Source organism: Anneissia japonica, unplaced genomic scaffold (assembly GCF_011630105.1).
Source record: "Anneissia japonica isolate Jap-2015-1 unplaced genomic scaffold, ASM1163010v1 scaffold41793_len627382_cov181, whole genome shotgun sequence".
Taxonomy (NCBI): domain Eukaryota; kingdom Metazoa; phylum Echinodermata; class Crinoidea; order Comatulida; family Comatulidae; genus Anneissia; species Anneissia japonica.
The window spans coordinates 233,822-252,641 of record NW_022750669.1 but is presented as its reverse complement, the minus strand read 5'-3'; the positions used below and the strand labels follow the sequence as shown (position 1 = coordinate 252,641).

Genomic DNA, 18,820 nt, shown 5'->3' with positions numbered 1-18,820 from the left:
TTTTTAGTAATACTTCACGGAGAGCTGGGTGATTAAAATCATAATGGTTACACTCTGGAATAGTAGAGATCTACTTGGCAGATATCTGGACCATTTGGAACTTGATGTTTACTGCCTAGAAGTCAAGTGATTATAGAGTGTTCCCTATGCCCGGTAAACCTGCGATAGAGTTTCTGTGGATAACCAGAAAACCGTTTTATTTGTGAGATTGATTTGTTATATAAGATTTCTGTTTATTACAGTTCTAATTGAAACCACTGCTGAATGCGACCCAAGGCGGGTCTATGTTGATGTTGTTTTTTTAAAGGAATGCAGTAAAACATGCCCATGGAAAGTTTGGTACAGAAAGACACTTGCTGCAGGAATCCACCAACGACATAACCTTCGGATTGCCGGTCTGACGCTGGGAACTGAGCTAAACTAGATGTATGACCCGTTTGCTCAATCTTTACTTCGTTATATGTACCGGTATTTGTCCCTACCTGTGGCGTGTGTTCCTCCAATATTGCTGATTGATCTTAAAAGTAACTCTCTTCTTCGGTTTTTGCCCCATTGTAGTAACGTTGATATTCAAAACATTTCTTTTTTTATGCTAGTCGATATGAATCATCGATCAATATTTTTAATGTAATTTCTAATTAAATACCGTTGAAAAATTTGCTGAGACGTTGCGATAACATTAATTTCATGACATAACCGTTACCTAGTAACCACGACGTTCGCGAATGTTATAATAACGTTTTGTGTTTGCTGGGAACAACTCAATTCTTAAATCAATGCTTTACTTTAATGAACCTACTCTGTTATATTTTCGGAAAATTATCCTCTACTTTATTGTCAAATAAAACTAGTTGCAATATTGTGTCTTTTTTATTGCATTTTTTTACTGTCCATTGTAGGACTCCATCTTAACATGTTAATTGTCAATACATTCTGTTGGTAATATACCTACTATGATCCATATGCTTGAGAGTGCGAACGACACTAACTTTTTAGACCTACATTTTTGGAAGATTATTTAATTGTTTTATTGAACAATCTTTAACATATGAGTGTCCAAGATACAGCAATATGTAGGCCTATATATTGTCAAAGTGTTTCATTTTGTTGACCGGTACAAAAGCAACGATCTCGTCTATACATAACTTTTACATAACTTAGTTTAAGATGTTTAGTTAAATGCTTTCTCAAATGTTCTATATGTGGTTTGAAAAAGGTCACTAGAGGTTTTCTCCTAAGTAAAAAAAGAAACATTTTTGTCCTTAAAAAAAGCCTTTTCAATATATTACAGAGGCCAGGATAATAATGAAATCAATAAAACTGAATTTCAGTGTGTAATTTTGTTATATGTAATGATAAATTTCACCTTTAAAAAATCTGTTGCAACGCGAAGAATATTGTGAGTTAACTTTTATTATTGTTTAGATAAATTTTCTGCTATGTATATTTGTATGCCGCCCTCTATTGATAAAACAATATATTCCTTCATTGAACATTAACTCCGAAAATAATAAACATTAAAAACATTTAAATTCAGTTTTTACTTTATTCCATCGTCACACAAAATAACAATTTTCATTGGTCAAAAAAAACTTTTACAAGAGAAATAAAAAAGTTAAATATTACAATTTACATGTATACATAATAATCTAAATCTATTATATTTATTGCTTAGTAATTTACAAGGTATACAAACAATGTATGTTTTTATTTCCAACATAAATCCACTCACTTAACATAGATTTTTCACAGTTAAAACCTAAAAGTGTGTTCCTTCAGTTACATAATGAGTCGGAAATTTAAAACTTATAAAAAATAATAAATAAACACGACGATTATCAATGGTCTGTGAAGAGGCCTGAGATTTAGGAGAAATACTACTTTCATATACTGAAAACAGTAACCCTAATTTGACTCTGATGCAGCAAGACAACTGATAAAACAGCGTTATAAGTAAATATTTAGAAATTTAGAAATTTGAAACCATTTCATCAATGACGGGATGCGAGATGATTAAATTGAACTTAACTTGTTGTTGCATTATTTAACAAATTTACTCGTTGTTAGCGAGTTTCCCATTCCTCACATTCGAACATAGTTTGTTATCCAGAAAAAAATATTAAAATAGAAATATTTTAAGAACAAATAGTCGTTGTTGTTTATGTTTATTTAATATACAATTTTTTAATGATGATGTTTCATTTCGTTCACTCAATCCACGGTATCAAGATAATCTTATCATTAAAGTAGTTGTGTTATGTATTGGCCTACGAATTTGTAAAATTGTACAGAGCATGATCTTTGGTACGGGGTTAAATACTGTGACAGTCCCAGCCATGGCTTTCAATCTTTGGTAAAGCATTGTTTTTTGTTGTTTTAAAAAGGCACAGTTCAGATACTAGTGAAAACAAATACAAGGCATGTAATCTCTACATCAGTTAATGACTTTCAGAAGCATTGTGAATTTGAGGTATCATTTTTATTTTTACGTTTGTATTACATAAGTAAATTCTATATCTTACGTTGGTGGGATAATGCGTTAATCAATGGTGTTTCGTAAGTTTAACACAAGGGTTAAATGTGTAATGACCTAACGAACACTAGGCCTATCATTTTTAGAAACTTTAAATTGTATTGCTGTTTACATGAATATCATATAGGCCCATTCGTATAAACAAAAAACAACAAGGCATACATTGATACATTTTATATACTGTGAATAAGAATATTTTTTATACTTGTTTCAGTTAATGAGCGCATTGAATTGTTTGAAATTTTAAATATATAATTACCGTAAAGTTCTTTCTACCAAGGTCATAGTTTGTTTTTCAATATGTTTTTCTTTTTTTTAATTTGATTTATGCTAATTGGTTCATATAGGTCTAAACAAATAAACAGACATACGATCACGGATAAGCAATTGAAATTCACTTGAGAAATTTAACTACTGATCACTCTGAACTTTCTATTAAATACGAAAGGTCAGAAGTACGTGCATGTTTCATGGAGGAACACAAGTTTTCAACTGTAGGTTACGGCCGTCGTTTAGTGGGACCTTACAAAACATTCAAGGGGAACAGCTTTGTGAAACGGTCCATTGTAAATACTAAATCGCCAATAACTTTTGTGATAACAAAATTACACCATGTCTCTTTACGACGAACCAGATGATGACTTGGTCACTGTAACACAAAAACAAATAAGTAACCAATACACAAATAACAAGTAACAAATACACAAATAAGACAATTATCTGGAAGAATTCCAGTAATAAATACATTGTTTTTAAAGATAATATTCAAGGTACAGACGGAAACTAACCATAAAACTTGCTCCATGAGTACAAGGTGCTTTAACAATTTTAAGTTAAGTTGAAATCAATTGTTTAATTTGACAAGCATTAAAGTCTATAGAAGAAGGCAAATAACTAGCAGAGTATCTTGATATACGTCATAATCATAATCATGCTCAGCTCACATTACTCGGCTAAGTAAGATATCAAGAAATTTATATTTTTGTTGTAAAAATATTGTTTTGTTAGTTAAATAGCGTCGTAAAACTGGTGGAAATGTGGTCGTCTAGTGTGCTCTGTAATTCGGTAAGCGGAGGAATACTTGATGTGCGATCACTTGCGCCCGATGAGGGCGGACCATCCATGTCGATGTATGACGTACTCCCATGGCTGTCGTTATCGTCCTCATCATCGTGCTCTACATGTTCTTCCTCTTCGTCAATATTAGAATGGTTTTCGTGCGTCTGGTCAGGCGAGTCGGCTTCAATGTCCGTCGTGCAATTCTTGTCGTTATCGTCTTCGATGTTGCTGGAATCAGTGCCACCTTTACCGTCGTCTTTTTTCAACATCGTCCGCCTATATTTAGCTCTTGCATTTTGAAACCAAACCTAGAAAATATAAAATATTACAAAACATTACCCATTTGGTCAAGTAATTGTAATTAATAATCATCTAATTTGATAGTCAGTCAAATCAATATCGGTACGTTCTTTAGTCAAATTAACAATTTACCAATCAGAACAGGGCCAGTTGAATACACACGTTTCCAACAAACACACGTGCTTACGTAGGCCCTTGGGTATGTTTACTCTGCGTGGCACCTTAGCAACAATATCCAAGGGGTGGGGCCTAACGGAACGGTTCATTTTATCGCTATTCTAGAGGTTATGCAAGAGCAGAGAACATGTTACGTTACCTGTAAAACTCTTTTCGTTAACCCCGTCTTCTGTGCAAGCTGTTTTAAATCTTTTGCATCCGGATTGTGGTTCAGTGTAAAGTACGACTTCATTGTTCGAAGTTGATGGTGTTTGAAGGATGTGCGCATGCGCTTTGTCCTTGACTGTTGACCATATCCATCTCTATCCATTCCATTTTCAAGATCAAAACCTGCATGAAATAAGAAAAAAAAGTAGTTTAATAACAATTTATTAATCTAACATAGTTGAATACAAAATGTGGGTTTTCACAACGTTAGAAATCATTGGCGTTGAATAATATCAAAATATCAATGGCACTAAAAATGGTTTTATTCATCGTCTTGCCCACTTTTTTAATAACTTTTCTTATAATTTTACGTTAATCGATATATTTCACCAGAGCCTTAGTTCATTCAAAACCAGCTTATCGCAATCTTTAATTCAAAATACCAAATGAGGTGTCTGGGTGGGTTAATTCCTCAATTCATTTTTTCCTTGGTCTTTTTCTTTGTTTTTGATTGTTTTGTCTTGTGTGTGTGCGTGCTTTTTTTCACCTTTGTTCAGTGTTCTGTCTGTATTTTTTGTGTTTTCTTTTCTTTTTGTCTGTCTTTGTTTTTGATTGCTCTGTTCTGTCTGTGTGTTTCTGTTGGACCTGTGTTCTGTGTTTTGTCTGTATTTGTATGTTTACTTATATTTATTTGTATTTTTATCTGTATATTTTATCTGAAATTTTTAGCTTTAAGATGTACCTCTTCGCAATATTTTTGTAAATTTTAACAATTCTAATTTCATAATGTAATTTAATTAATTAATTATTCACTTGATTTGCATTCGTATGTTGTTATATATTCATTGTATTTTTATCTGTATTTTTTTGTACCTGCAATTTCTAGCCTTGGATGTTCCTCTTTATTTTTGTAATTTTTTTTATATTTATATGTATTGTATTTAAGACATCCTGTAATTGGCTTCTTGCTGTTGGATGATGTTCGAAATAAAATAAAATAAAATAAAATAAAATAAAATAAAATAAAATAAAATAAAATAAAATAAAATAAAATAAAATAAAATAAAATAAAATAAAATAAAATAAAATAAAAAACTATATCGTTTGCTGTGAGTCCGACTACAGGGGTCTGTCTGTACAATACTCCTGTTTCGTGGCTTCTTCGGACGAGGCCTGACTATCAGCTCGGTGAGAAAGAAAGGCCGTGAATGTGTGAATAGAGTGGAAGTCGCATGGAAGGATCCCTGGTAGGTGTGCAAGGTGAGAATCTCCCTTAGGCTTAAACCTCATTAATTTGAGTTGGTATTTTGATTGTTTTTCACTATTTAGCATGGTAATTTTCTGATAAGCTTTAACATTTTTAAACAAATATTAGAGGGGGAGTACTCCCCTTACGGCCACCACCCTGCCCCACACTCTAAATCTGCCACCGGGCTATGTTGTTATTTTTCATGGGGACATAAAAACAGTTAGGCTTGAATCATACTAAACTAATTCCTCCATGCATAAATTATGGTCAATTCCATTTTGATAATCGTATTTTGATTATTAATATACACAGAGAATGTAAATATTGTTATGTAACAAATAGGCCTAATTAGTATGTCTATCTACAATGAAAATTATGACAATCTCGTTACTCTTAACGCATAGAGGGCGGAAATACACTACCGGTATATCCTCTTAGGTCTAACTTCAGGACTACATATTTTGCATATTTTGATTAATGGAAGTTTATCATAATACGAGACACATAATCGCTTACAAACATAAAATATAAATTATGAAAATAATTAATGTTCATATTTTATACATTATTTTGACCAGTACACAATATTAGTGTATATGTTAATAACAGTAACACATTACATAAATCTATTGACATAAATCGTCGAAAAGAAATAAATTTAAAATTGATGAGATGTCAATCTGTCAGAGGCAGTGTTTACTAAAGTATGACAGTGCGTCACGTTACGATACCAAATTCCTGAGTTAAAAATGACGAATTCAGATTCTTCAAGACACACTATCCCAATGATGAATTTATTGTACCTTGATCTCTGTGTGAGTTTTTCTACGTTTTTTTTGTGCCGAACAGATGCAAAATAATGTCGTCGTACTTTTTAATGTATGAACAAATGACAATGATTAGTGATTGATTGATTGATTGATTGGTTGGTTGATTGATCGGTCAAGTACGGTATGTTTTTTTCAAATGGTGCCTACGTTCATTTACTGTTGTTAGTTGGACATATAGATTGTTAATTAGGTTCATGTTGTAAAGTTGGTTCGTGTATGGTCTTTTCGTGAATATTTTGAAATTATGTACCTTAATTAAGCATTTTGTCACTTGATACACACCAAATTCAACTTTCAAGAAGTATAGGCCTGCAAGGAATAATGAATTCCATGAGGAAATCATTCGTTACCACATATATTATACTTTACAATAATTAATTTAGTGTAATCTTTCTATATATTTGTTCTAATTTCTTAAATGTACATTTTTAAACTGATTTTAAATTAGGAGTATTGGTATTAATATACATATACATATATTTGTTGTGATGTTATAATGCCAAATTTAGACCAAACGAGTTTTCTTATTGTGGGATAATAAAGTTGTATTATATTGTATTATAAAACATTTAGGCCTATTACTAAATTAATTATCAATATTAAATGTTGGTGCCTAGAATATACACATTTATTATGTTACGCCTACATACTAAAACTTGTCTCAGTCAGTGACTTCACTCTTTACCGAGTAAATGACAGAAAGGTTAGCTGTATTCTATCGCCATAAAAATGTTGCACTTTTGTTGCCCGCTTGATCGCTAACACAGTGCAATAAATAAAGGCAATTCGTACTGACGAGCAGAGCCTAGATCACGATGCCTAGTGTTGCCTGTGGTATCATCACGTATTTGGGATCTAAAGTAACTATTGTCTATAAAAGGTATATATTTGGCCAAAGCACTTTCCAAACTAGCCCCTGGTATTCTAATAGTGGTAGAAATTCATCACCTGATATCTCAATGTATTTATATTTTAAAAAACGAATTACAGGCGATAACAAAAATACTGTAGTCGATGTTTGTGAATAGTCACGTCATTGTCACGCTTTAAAAATGGTGAGATTTGCCTGATTTGTATAGTAGTCGATATCCATTTATACATCGTTCAAATAACTTTCTTTATAAAATGTTCTAATTTCTTAAATGTACAATTTTAAACTGATTTTAAATTAGGAGGTAGGGGATTCAAGGTAGGGCTTGTCTTGTAGAGGAAATACTCACAAAGTTAACGGTCACACAGCGCCCTCAGTGTATTGACACGCTCTAACTTTTCTGTGCGTTTTAAGTCTAAGGCGGTTACTCTGTGATTGTGAAGAAGACCAATCTATTTGCAACGTGTGACTTACTTTACCATTTTGTTTATAAACATTCCTTGTCTCTGAAGACTTAGCAATTATAACCCGTCGTCGAATTATTCCCCGACGTATATTATCTAACTATATCTATAGTCGATATTTGTTCCTGAATACATGGTTCGTGATTTTATAAACCCAATCAAAGGTAAAACATCTACGCTACACTGACAAAACATTAGAAAATAAGTGTATCGAAAATCAGTTTAACACCGAACAGTTGTGTCTGATTAGTATAAGGGGCATTCAGGGACTTTTATAATAACAGGATTATGGATCAATTAGTGGGGCGTCAACTCTTGGGAGTCGCTGACCATGTGTTGGTACAGACGTGCATGATTTAGTATTATTGTGGGCCTATGTTAGTAGTCGGCTATTGTATCATAACGGACACGGTAAGAATTCTAGCCCCCGTGGGTACGAGGTTGGGTTACTGGATACTGGGTTAGTTCATACGTAGGCCTATTCCTACAATGCGAACAAGAGAAATTAGGCTACTCTCATAAAACACGGTGCGATCTATCATTGGCCAGTATGATTCTACAACATAAAATTGTCTGCCATTAGTTACGGTAGCTCTACGGTCTTCTTTGGTAAAAGTGAAAGTTGTACCAGTTAACACTCTTAACCATTGTATTTCTTCGTACGTCTTAATCTAGTTGGTGTGAGGTTTATCACAGTTGGTTTAAATTTGATGTTCAGTTGAATATTATAATATATACACATATTAACGCATCCCGAAATATTCGCAATAATTGATGTTGAAATGCAAACATCTCGTCGAATTCTTTGTTGATATTGTCTAGCTGGCATTTCACTTTACGTAGCCCTGTCATGCCTGTTGCAGCCGAGTTGGGGCGACAGCCAGTTTTGGCACTACCGTTCACTGAAGTCTTGATTTAGCATTCTGTCACTCATACTTCGCCCTCCCATCTTGATTTCCACTGCTATTTAATTACAAATTATAACAGTAATCGCTCACTCGCTTTCCTAAGTACCGCAGAATTTATTGGCCCTGTAGGCCTGCTGAGGAACCGCTGAAAGCATAGAGAGATGCTTCAACATCCAGGCCTAGGGAGGAAATTGAGAAACCTACATGACTTCCAGGCAACTCTGTGTGCATCTCGAACGTGCTTCGGCTAGGCCTAGATGAAATTCAATTCGCACGTGGGAAATATGAAAATTATTGCTGCGGCCCGATAGGCACTTCTCGAACGATTTATTGCATAGATAAAGAAGAACGACAAGGAAAGGTTTGACAGCATGCGACATGTCCAATATGATATGAGCCAGGCGCCAATGACAAAATATTTCTAAAAAAAGAAGTTCCAAACAAAGTTGTTGATTCGAAAACGGAGATGCCCTAGAACTCAAAGAAAGATATTTATATTTGTCTCGCTCATTTTTGTTTTAAATAGTTCGTATAATAGAAATGAAATGAACCGGGATTACAATGCAATTTGTAGACCTACGGTACGGTACTCATGTTTATCCCCAATGTATATACCGTAACTTCCAATATTAAGCCTCATGCCTATTTGTAGAGCATCAAATATTTCAACCAATTTTAACACAACGTTGGCGTAGCGTGTATTGTTTTTTTGTTTTTGTTTTTTTTTGACATATTTACCTCATAGGCCTACATGTATTAACCTCATCACTTTAGTTATTATGATTGTGTTATTTAAAAAAATTATATTGCGGCTATGACTGATCAGATAACGTTGATTTATTAAAATGTTGTAAAAGTTTTAAAAAGAGAAAGGTAAAGTGGGCAGAACTACAGTAGATTCTAAATGATTATTGGTATCATCTATAGACAAAATGTTCCACTTCTGTTTATAATTAGAATTCACTGCTAGAGGACACAAGTAGGCCTTATCCCGATCCAACGAAAACCACAATCTTTTTACGCCTGCCAACGTAACGGTTCCGATTTCTAGGTAAATATTTTGCGTTTATTTTCGTCTTAACTATGTGACATAAATACACAGGAAAGTGTTGGCGCTACAGCTGAATGGTATTAATGATAGAGACGTATATGTTCTCTGGTAAAACACACTTCACATGCCACTAGTACAAATATGAGGCCTATATTACGTGACCTCAGTGACGTCACAGACATCAAATTTAAAGTAGGCCTAAATGTCGTAAAGTGTTATTGTTCCACACTATAATTTTAATGTTTGTTTAAGGATGTGTGAATTATCATCGGCGTTGTAATTAATCATTGTATCATCGTATAATCACTTTAATGAATGATAAGAATATGACGTCATTATTTGGGTACATTATATTGTGAAATAGACGAATAATATACGAAAGCAGATGTCCCCTGCACCAATGAATCCTTCCGATAAGTCTCCCGCACGCCTGAGTATTGTTACTAAGGTCCCAAAGGCAAACTTGTTTGTGGGACATGTGCGCATTTCTGCCCTGTTGTATTAAGCATTGATCGATACTTTTGAAAGGTTTATTTCACGCTAGTAGGCATAATCAATACGTTTCCGACGATTTATAACTCTGCATAACAGGTGCCGTGCTCTAGAAATCTGCTCTTATAACTTTACGAGTGTAGCATGGCAGCAACAACCACAAGATCACACTCAACTTTAATTCGTACAACATGTAACATAACGAATTTATACCATAGAGATTAAGCAAAACAACGGGTATTTCCTAGAGGTTACGTGCTGTGTCTACTACTCAAACGGGCCAGAAAATTGACTGCAAAGCAATATAAATCATCATTCAACAGAATTAGACCTATATGTTATATAAAACCCCAGAAAATAGACCCGATACTTTATGACATGAAGGCCTACGACTATTCGATGACGTATTTTGTTGAAATAAATGTAGGCCTAGGCTAAACTTTTATACATTGGCACATCTTGGGAAATTAATCAAAATAAATTATTATTCGTATACGAGAATATTACTCAGTCCTATGATTTTTTCCTTCGCTTTTGTTCTAACCATTGAGCTTAATAAGTCGATGTAGAAGACCTACGGTATCGATCACGTAAGATTGAGGTTTAATTGATCAGGTCAGCGGATACCACCGGTAGCTGTAGGCCTAAGACCTTGTAGGAGAGTTGCATGTCTTCCGGGGTTATGCCTCAGAGTCACATCGTAGCATCTGTAGTAAGCATAATCTTATCTCTAATCTTCTTAAGAATATTATTTTTTCCTATACTAATACACCACGATGTCAAACATGAAAGAAGCAAGGTTTTTACGACTTCTTTTATTTCTTTTATGTTTAACATATTTCTATTTGACTATCAAGCGGTGGTTGTAGACTTGTTGGTGGTACCACATTATCACCCCAGACCTTATAAATTGTACGAGGGCATACGTGTTCTATATCTGTGTTCTCTGTCAGATTCAGACACTGATACATCAATCACTAACGAGGTAGATTACTGGTACACTTTTATTTGCAAACACTAGCGACCAGTAAAGACAGTGTTCACCGAGGGTGTAATTCAGAAATAACGTAAATTTCAAATTGCTCCGTAAGGTGTAATCGGGCAATTAACGGCTCACTTTTGCTACACTTTATCACGTTTTGCCGCTAGAGCAAAGGGTTACGACTTGTGATATGTATTTTGTCGTCACAAAAATTACAGAGTTAAAACAGCTGAGACCTCACACAGCTCGTTGCATTTAGCACAGTCCTATGTATACGTAACGATGTCTAAACCATACAAATTAAAAGAAGACAATTGTGTCTAAATAGGCCTGTATTGTTTTGCAAGAAATTTTACATAATAATCATGTATGCCTAGATTAAATTAGATAGGTATGACGAATTAAAAAAAAAATTAAATAAATGATTTGAAATGATATAAAATGAATTGAAATAAAATAAAATACCGTACTCGGTGCTTAAGGATATTTGCAAATAAATTTGAGACGCGTCATGGTTTAGCATACTGTATATCGTATCATGTCTTGCTGTCTGAATACATTTTATAAAGGTATTCAAAATACTAATGCATTGCGTCACAGGTTGTTGCAAATTATTTTCCACGTAATACCAACCCACAAACGACACATTTTCGATAGCTTACTTTTTAGGGATTACGTGATATTCGGTGCATATTACGATACTAATATTTTGTCCCAGTGGCTTTCTTCATAACGAAAAATCATTTCCATTTTCCGGTGTGTTTGATCTTGCCGGGGTAACCCTACCACCAGTGTGCCACTCTCAGCCATAAACTGATCCGTCGAGAGCGAACAGAGCACGTAGGCCTACAACTGTTGATTGCGTAAATGTTCACTAGGGGTGCAGAAGTGTAAAACCAGGACAAGAAGTTACAAAGACATTATTGGAAAATTGCTCAATAATTTAACAATGCCTATTATTTCTTCATCAGCTTTAAACTTAGTTTGATCTGATATGGATGTAGATAACAACAACTAGTACTCAAAAAATAGACCTACTGTACGTTAAAGTGTAAATTTATTATATATTTACATTATAAAATAAACATTATATTACAAATTAATTTAATTTGGATTTAATATTTTAGAAGCTGAATTCGTTGTGTTCGTATGTGGCACAGCGGACGGTTAACAGATAAAACACTATCCTTTAACAAAGATGATATTATGATATCTTTACGGGTCAAGCTTCACAAGTGGAGAGATGTTGATCTTTTACAAATCGAAAACAATTATCAGCAGTCATTGTAACATTGGCAACTGATATGGAGGAGAGGGAGGGAATTCAGGGGCTGGAGGCTAGGCCTGGTAGTCGGCGAGAAACCTAAGCTGGCTCATACGGTGTGCTGCGGCTCGAATGGCAGGGCACTCGGTCGGACCTCATCTTCAGACACGATTCCGCATTGTGGGAACGAAATCCGAAGCATGCTTCAGAACATGAACTTACTCCTGGCTACAAAGATATATGAGCTATGCCTATGAATAAAACAACTGAAAGATTATTTTCCCGTGACCTTGCCGTAAATATTTTGAAAGCCATTCGGGAAAATTGTCTCTTGTTTTTCGACCATAAATGATTAGTATTTGCTTCGGCCTATTTGAAATTAATACATGTATATTTTCACGGAATCGTCATCTTAAATAGGCCTATTTACTATATTCAATATATCTAGACTATTAAAAGAATTGCTTAATTTGTACCGTGTATTTTAATATGCCATAGTGTTTAACTGACAATTATATCCTATCTTCAAATTTACAGGACTATATCAGCAAAATTTACTATTTATAGTAGCAAAATGTTCTTAAATCATTAGAAATTGTTTGTTTGTTTGGTTTTTTTTGTACCTGTAACTTATTCCAAGCTGATAACATGCGTTTACTTTAAAGGTCATTATTATTATTATTATTATTATTATTATTATTATTATCATTATTATTATTATTATTATTATTATTATTATTATTATATATTTTTATTATCTTTTTAATAAATAGACTTACTAAATTAAATGATTTACTAAGTCTTTAATTGTTAGATACGGTACTGTAGGCCTATGTGCCCAACGCCTGTAGGCATATTTATTCCTATAAATAAGCCTATTCATGGTAGGCAGGCCAATCTAAGCATGGTAATAATTGGACAAAAGTTATAGACCTAAGACTTTAACTGGTTCACGAAAAATGATTAGGATAAAACACAGAGAACGAAAGGAAGATGTAGCAAGAACACCGGAAGCAGTCAAATGGTTGGGCTATGGGCCTACCTGTACGAGATAATTTTGTTTATTAGACCAAAAGGAGGGTGCCTTTAATCACTGGTTTACAGTAGGTAATAATGTTTTCTTGTGAGCGTATGATAGCTACAGATATAAACAAAGAGCGAAATGTTGATATTCAATTCACCGTGTTTTTATTTGTATTGCCTGTGGGCGTCCTGCATTTCCTTTACAAGGTTAGGCCTGAAACATTAGAAAGACTGACAATCCCGAGTAGGCCTAAAGAGCACCTGCCAATGTGCCTCTTAACTTCGACTTAACATTAATAACATGACATCGCAGCGGCTTATTCTGTGTTTCATTACTGAGCTCCGTGGGCAACGCGAGGTTACCTAAATATCTAGCGTAAGTTATACGGGGGCCACGGTGCGATACAGCACACTGTACAGTACTACCCATCACTATCAATTGATTTCGCTCGGTCGTGGAAATTACACAAATTGACTTAATTCGAATTGATAGTTATTGACGAATTAATTATGACCACAGTAAATTGAGAATAGGCCTACAGCCTTCAAAACCTGGACCAATTGCCAAACCTCCATGATTCAAACAAATTCCCCCAATTGTTAAAAAACTTAAATAACTCGTGGATTACGTGTACTTGTCCCATCAGCTGACTGAAAATATACATGGTAATGTCGAACGATGCTGATAGGAAAACATGCCCTATAATCTTAATAAATCTATTCCATTATCCAAAAGTATTGCTTATAAACTAACACAGGGACGATCTACGTAACAACGATGCAGTTTTGTGTTCAAAACATTTTTGTAGAACCATAAATACGTAATTTCTGACTAAATAACTTTGAAACGTTGATGCAACGTTATATTCTGACTAACCTAACGCCAACGTTCACAACGTCTGCAAATGTAATAACATTTTGTGTTTGCTAGGAGAACCACGCTGGCTAATTCAAATAGTTATTTTAAAAGAAAAGTTTTGATTTTTAAAGTAAGGCATGCATGTGCCCACGAACATTCTAGTAATTTTTTTTTGTTTATGAATTTAGTTAGGCCTACGATTCTAATGCCGTCTGCATCAGTTGTGAAGCCCATGGCATAGGATTTCTGGAATGTCGAAAGTCAAATACATCAACATTTCTTCCTGTCGATCCGCTTAACTCGATTGAGTTTGCTTGGTGATGGATGCTCTTAGTATTGAATAAATAAACTACAATTTGCTACAAACTGGACCGCTTGAGAAACTGAAAAGATCAATTGGTCCGAGCGCCGAGAAGTCTCAAACAACTATGACCTTGATCTTGTTCACGTGATTCATCATGACCAATGAGCGAGCACATCACGTCTCTAGACTATTTTTTTTTATACACATCGTAAGTTATGATATGTCAGGTTTAATGATATAGAATACATGACAATTGATATATTTATATTACTGATTTTGTTACATTCAAATTTAATCGAAGTTCGATCAGGAAGTTCATTTGACTGGAATGGTACGGAAACAAAAAAAATAAATAACCGCAACTACCGGAAACCGTTCCTATGATAAAACCCCAAATTATGCATGAATAAGCGACACCGGCGCAACACCAACTACTCTACTTTCAATTTTGTCAAAATGCTTTAGGTCCTCACAACGGGGCGTCATGCGTAAACTTGTAGAGTATAATTAAAATTTGATTGCTAAAATACGACTAGAGACAGAAGTCAACAGACACAAACTTTACCATAGCAAATTTAGATAATGTCTAACCACTAACAGAGTTTCTCACGGAACGCCAAGCGAGACACAATGATTTGTGAAGGATTCACCAACTGAGCGGCATCCGTTTTGAAGTGCAATTGAATGATTCATATGCTTGTATATAGTTATTCCTAGCCGCAATATAACGGATACATTGATTATGTTTGGCGTCGGAAGAATCAAACAATTTTGACGTCAAATCTAAAACTAATTTTCCACATGAACTTGTAACACCATGAAATGCATAAAGGCCCTGATAACCATTGTAATAATATGGGGCCCAAACACACTCTTTATGCCAGTTTTCAGATTTATTTGATGTTCATAAATAGGCATTGGCATTGACATGTTTTTCAAGCCGTATGAATTGTGTATTTCATTAATAAGTTATACGTTCTCCAATTTTCTTACTAGCTTTTACAAAAAAGGTTTGTTGTCATCTAAGTTATAGATTTTTCCAACAATTGAACAATCATTACAAAGTCTTAGGCCTATTACATTTATAATCCTGTTAGAAATTCAAACGTAAATGCAAATTGGTTTACAATACATTAAGACGGTAGGCCTTACATTTGATTTAATTAAAATAATATTATTTTGAAACATTCCTCCATTGGGGTTAGGCCCAGGCCTGACCTTCGCGCACCCACCTTAACGAATTACACACCTGATGAAACATCACAACTTGGTACAAACGAAAAACACCTCGCAAAATTACGACCTCTGACTGGGCGTAGAATTAATTTACCCTGATAAAACTCGAAAGAATATGAGCGAGGACATTTCCTATAGGCCTAGAAAACATCAACCTATAGCAATTAAACCCCAAATTGGGTTAACAGTTGGGGGTCAACCTGGCAACGTGACTGATTTTTATCGGCACGCGCTAAAAGACGATGTTGTCATGGTAACTATTGCGCTGCTCAAGTGCCTTTTAAAGGATTTGTTACTCAACAGTTTTGGTCAATTCAAAGTTAATTAGTACTTTTTAGATTGAACTCCAAAACATGATTTCTAGATAGCATATTTTAACGAAATGTCAGAAATGGGGTTAAAGTGTCAAACCAATGAAAGCACGTAGCGTATGAGGAGCGTTAAATATGCGATCAGTGGAATCTAAATAAAGAAGGTGCCACAGGCTAAAATGTTGACAAAACTGAAACATTTCAACAGGTTTGAAGGAAGCTGCCTTTTTCATAAACTCCTCGTTTATGGAGACCTAAGTTTACTTCTAAGTTGCAATCTAAACCTAGCTCTCTTACCATCGACTTTTTTAGCTTTAAATCTCCCGACTTCCTTGTTAATCTGGTGACTACTAACCATCGGTCTTGCGTGGTTATAGGCCTACCACTCGTGTACTCCCTTACCATTAGTTATTTTTATCAAAATACCACCGACGTCTGTGTTTTAAAACCTGTGAATTTGGTTGTCGTGAACTGTCATTTATGAAAGCGACGGTGTGATTCAAACAACAAATTGCAATTACTATAATTCGTGATCAAAAAGGTTTAACAAGTTTATTGGCTCTCCGTGTAGGTACTGTAGGTTGCCAAACATAACGACGCTAATGTCATACTGCCGTAATCTTTGACAGTTTTAGTCGAAAACATTTAAACTGTCATTGTTAACATGAAAACTACGATTAACACATGAAAACGATCTTCTACTAACTCTGATGCGTGCATTTTATAGGCCACATTTATGTTAATTCGGTTGGTTTGCCGTTATCTGTTTAGTCGTCCCAGACTTTAAGATTCCCTGCTCGTAAACGCGTTTTATCCATGGAAACCGCGACATCATTCGTCACGTTAGGTCATGTTGTTGTAATCAGCGTGACAAGGATAGCCACACTTAGGGTGATGGATAGTCCTTGATTATCGTGTTGACAGACAGGTAGAACCAAGGCTTGACGATAAGGTGTGTTGATTTAGCATCACATAAACAATACCAGTAACTAAAAACATCATCTATTCATTTTCCTGACTTCTTCCTTGTAGCTTATGGTACGCAATAAGTAATTATTGTGGATTTGATTACAGTATACAAGAACAGACCAGTACCGTATGTATTTTAAAAGGCTAACAATGTCCAAAAATATGTTGAATATATTGGTTCATTTTTGGTACTTTTTTGTATTCTACATAAGACACCCGAATGCTATAATGCGTCTATATTAAATGATAATCGTATATTGTGTGTTAAATATTGACCACTACGTAGTAACGTCATTAAACATGCAGAGGGTACGGTATCTTTAAAATCATAAGCGACTGTAAATGGCGTGCCTATCCTGTATTCAAATCTCTTAGCTTCATTACGCTTTAAAATTACAGCAATCGCATTGTGACAGAGAAAATAAATAGAAAAAGAAATCAATGTTCCAAAAAAAAAAAGAAAGAAAAGAAAAAAAAAAAGAAAAAAGTAAAAGAAAAATACTCGAATAGGCTTTTTTTTTTTAAATAATATAAATAGTACCGGCATGTTTTTGGAAAAGTGGCGTTTCATAGTGTACATCACGCATCTCGGTTTGTTACTTACGGGTCGTCTGGTGATTTATGGATTTGAACGATTGTGCTTTTAAAAGTGAGACTTGACCAATCACCTGGCCAGTTTAGGTTCACCTTTGGTAACCTTAGAAACACTTCTGAATTCTCCTTCGACAATACTACCTTGTGCAACTTGAAAGGTTCTCATATTTTCACTCATGTATTCGTTGGAACCAACCTTGTTTTGACGGAAAATCAGGGAAACAAAGTGCTATTAGGCTGTCTCTAGAGTAGGCCTACGAATGGATGAGGTCACTTATGCACCTCACTGACAGGTAGCCAGTGATAGACAAATACCGTAACAAAATATATTATTGTATTGATTTATTATTTAAAGTATAGGCATGGACAAAAATTGAGGAAAATAGGTATATCTGATGCTCTAATGTATATCACGTACGCTGATGATGAAATCAACGTGAATGGATTAAATATTTGTATTATAATAAAAATGTTCGAAAAATACCACACCCTAACATTTTTTTTTGTCATCGCCTTTACCACTAAAAGGTACAAAGATACAATACAGTTGAAGATACAGGCAACAAATCCGATGCATTGCGGTGCGGATTAGGCCTAGGCCTTATGGTGATATGATGATAGGAAACTTGTAGACCTAATGCTTTTATACAGAATATTTAATGCCAGACCTGACATTATAGTGCTATTGAAAGACTTTTTTTTATATATATTTTAAGAATATACCTGTAGTAATAAGTAATACTCTATAAAAAAAAAATTCTATCAAATGTTCCTAATTAAATACGATAATAGCCTGTAAGATGACGATTCAAACGCATGCCAAAATAAATACGTTGGACGTTTCCTAGAACTGTCCACGTTTTTTAAAGAATATACCTGTAGTAATAAGAATATACCTGTAGTAATAAGTAATACTCTATAAAACAATTCTATCAAATGGCCCTAAATAAATACGATAATTATAGCCTGTAAGATGACGATTCAAACGCATGCCAAAATAAATACGTTGGACGTTTCCTAGAACTGTCCACGTTTGTGCTTAGTGTCAAAAATAAGTAAACTGAAGTCCATGTGTGACCATCCTGAATAAATGGTGTTGGATGCAATTAAAGAAAAGAATATTTCACAACGTAGGATCTATCTGATGTTTGTGGTATTGAAAGTTGAGAATTGCAAAACACAAAACACGATTCAGAT

General features: G+C 34.4%; 1 protein-coding gene across 3 annotated transcripts in view; it reads right to left on the bottom strand.

Annotated features, from left to right (window-relative positions):
- Window positions 1-1,526: 1,526 nt before the first annotated feature.
- LOC117121455 (LIM/homeobox protein Lhx9-like) overlaps window positions 1,527-18,820 on the bottom strand; it is a 38,358-nt gene continuing 21,064 nt past the window's right edge. For all 3 annotated transcript variants that reach the window (XM_033266668.1, XM_033266669.1, XM_033266670.1), the window contains exons 4-5: window positions 4,209-4,399; window positions 1,527-3,900 (exon numbers count right to left, since the gene is read on the bottom strand). In XM_033266668.1, coding sequence (XP_033122559.1) covers window positions 3,538-3,900; window positions 4,209-4,399 — 554 coding nt within the window. In that variant the 3' untranslated portion in view covers window positions 1,527-3,537. The remainder of the gene's footprint in view (window positions 3,901-4,208; window positions 4,400-18,820) is intronic.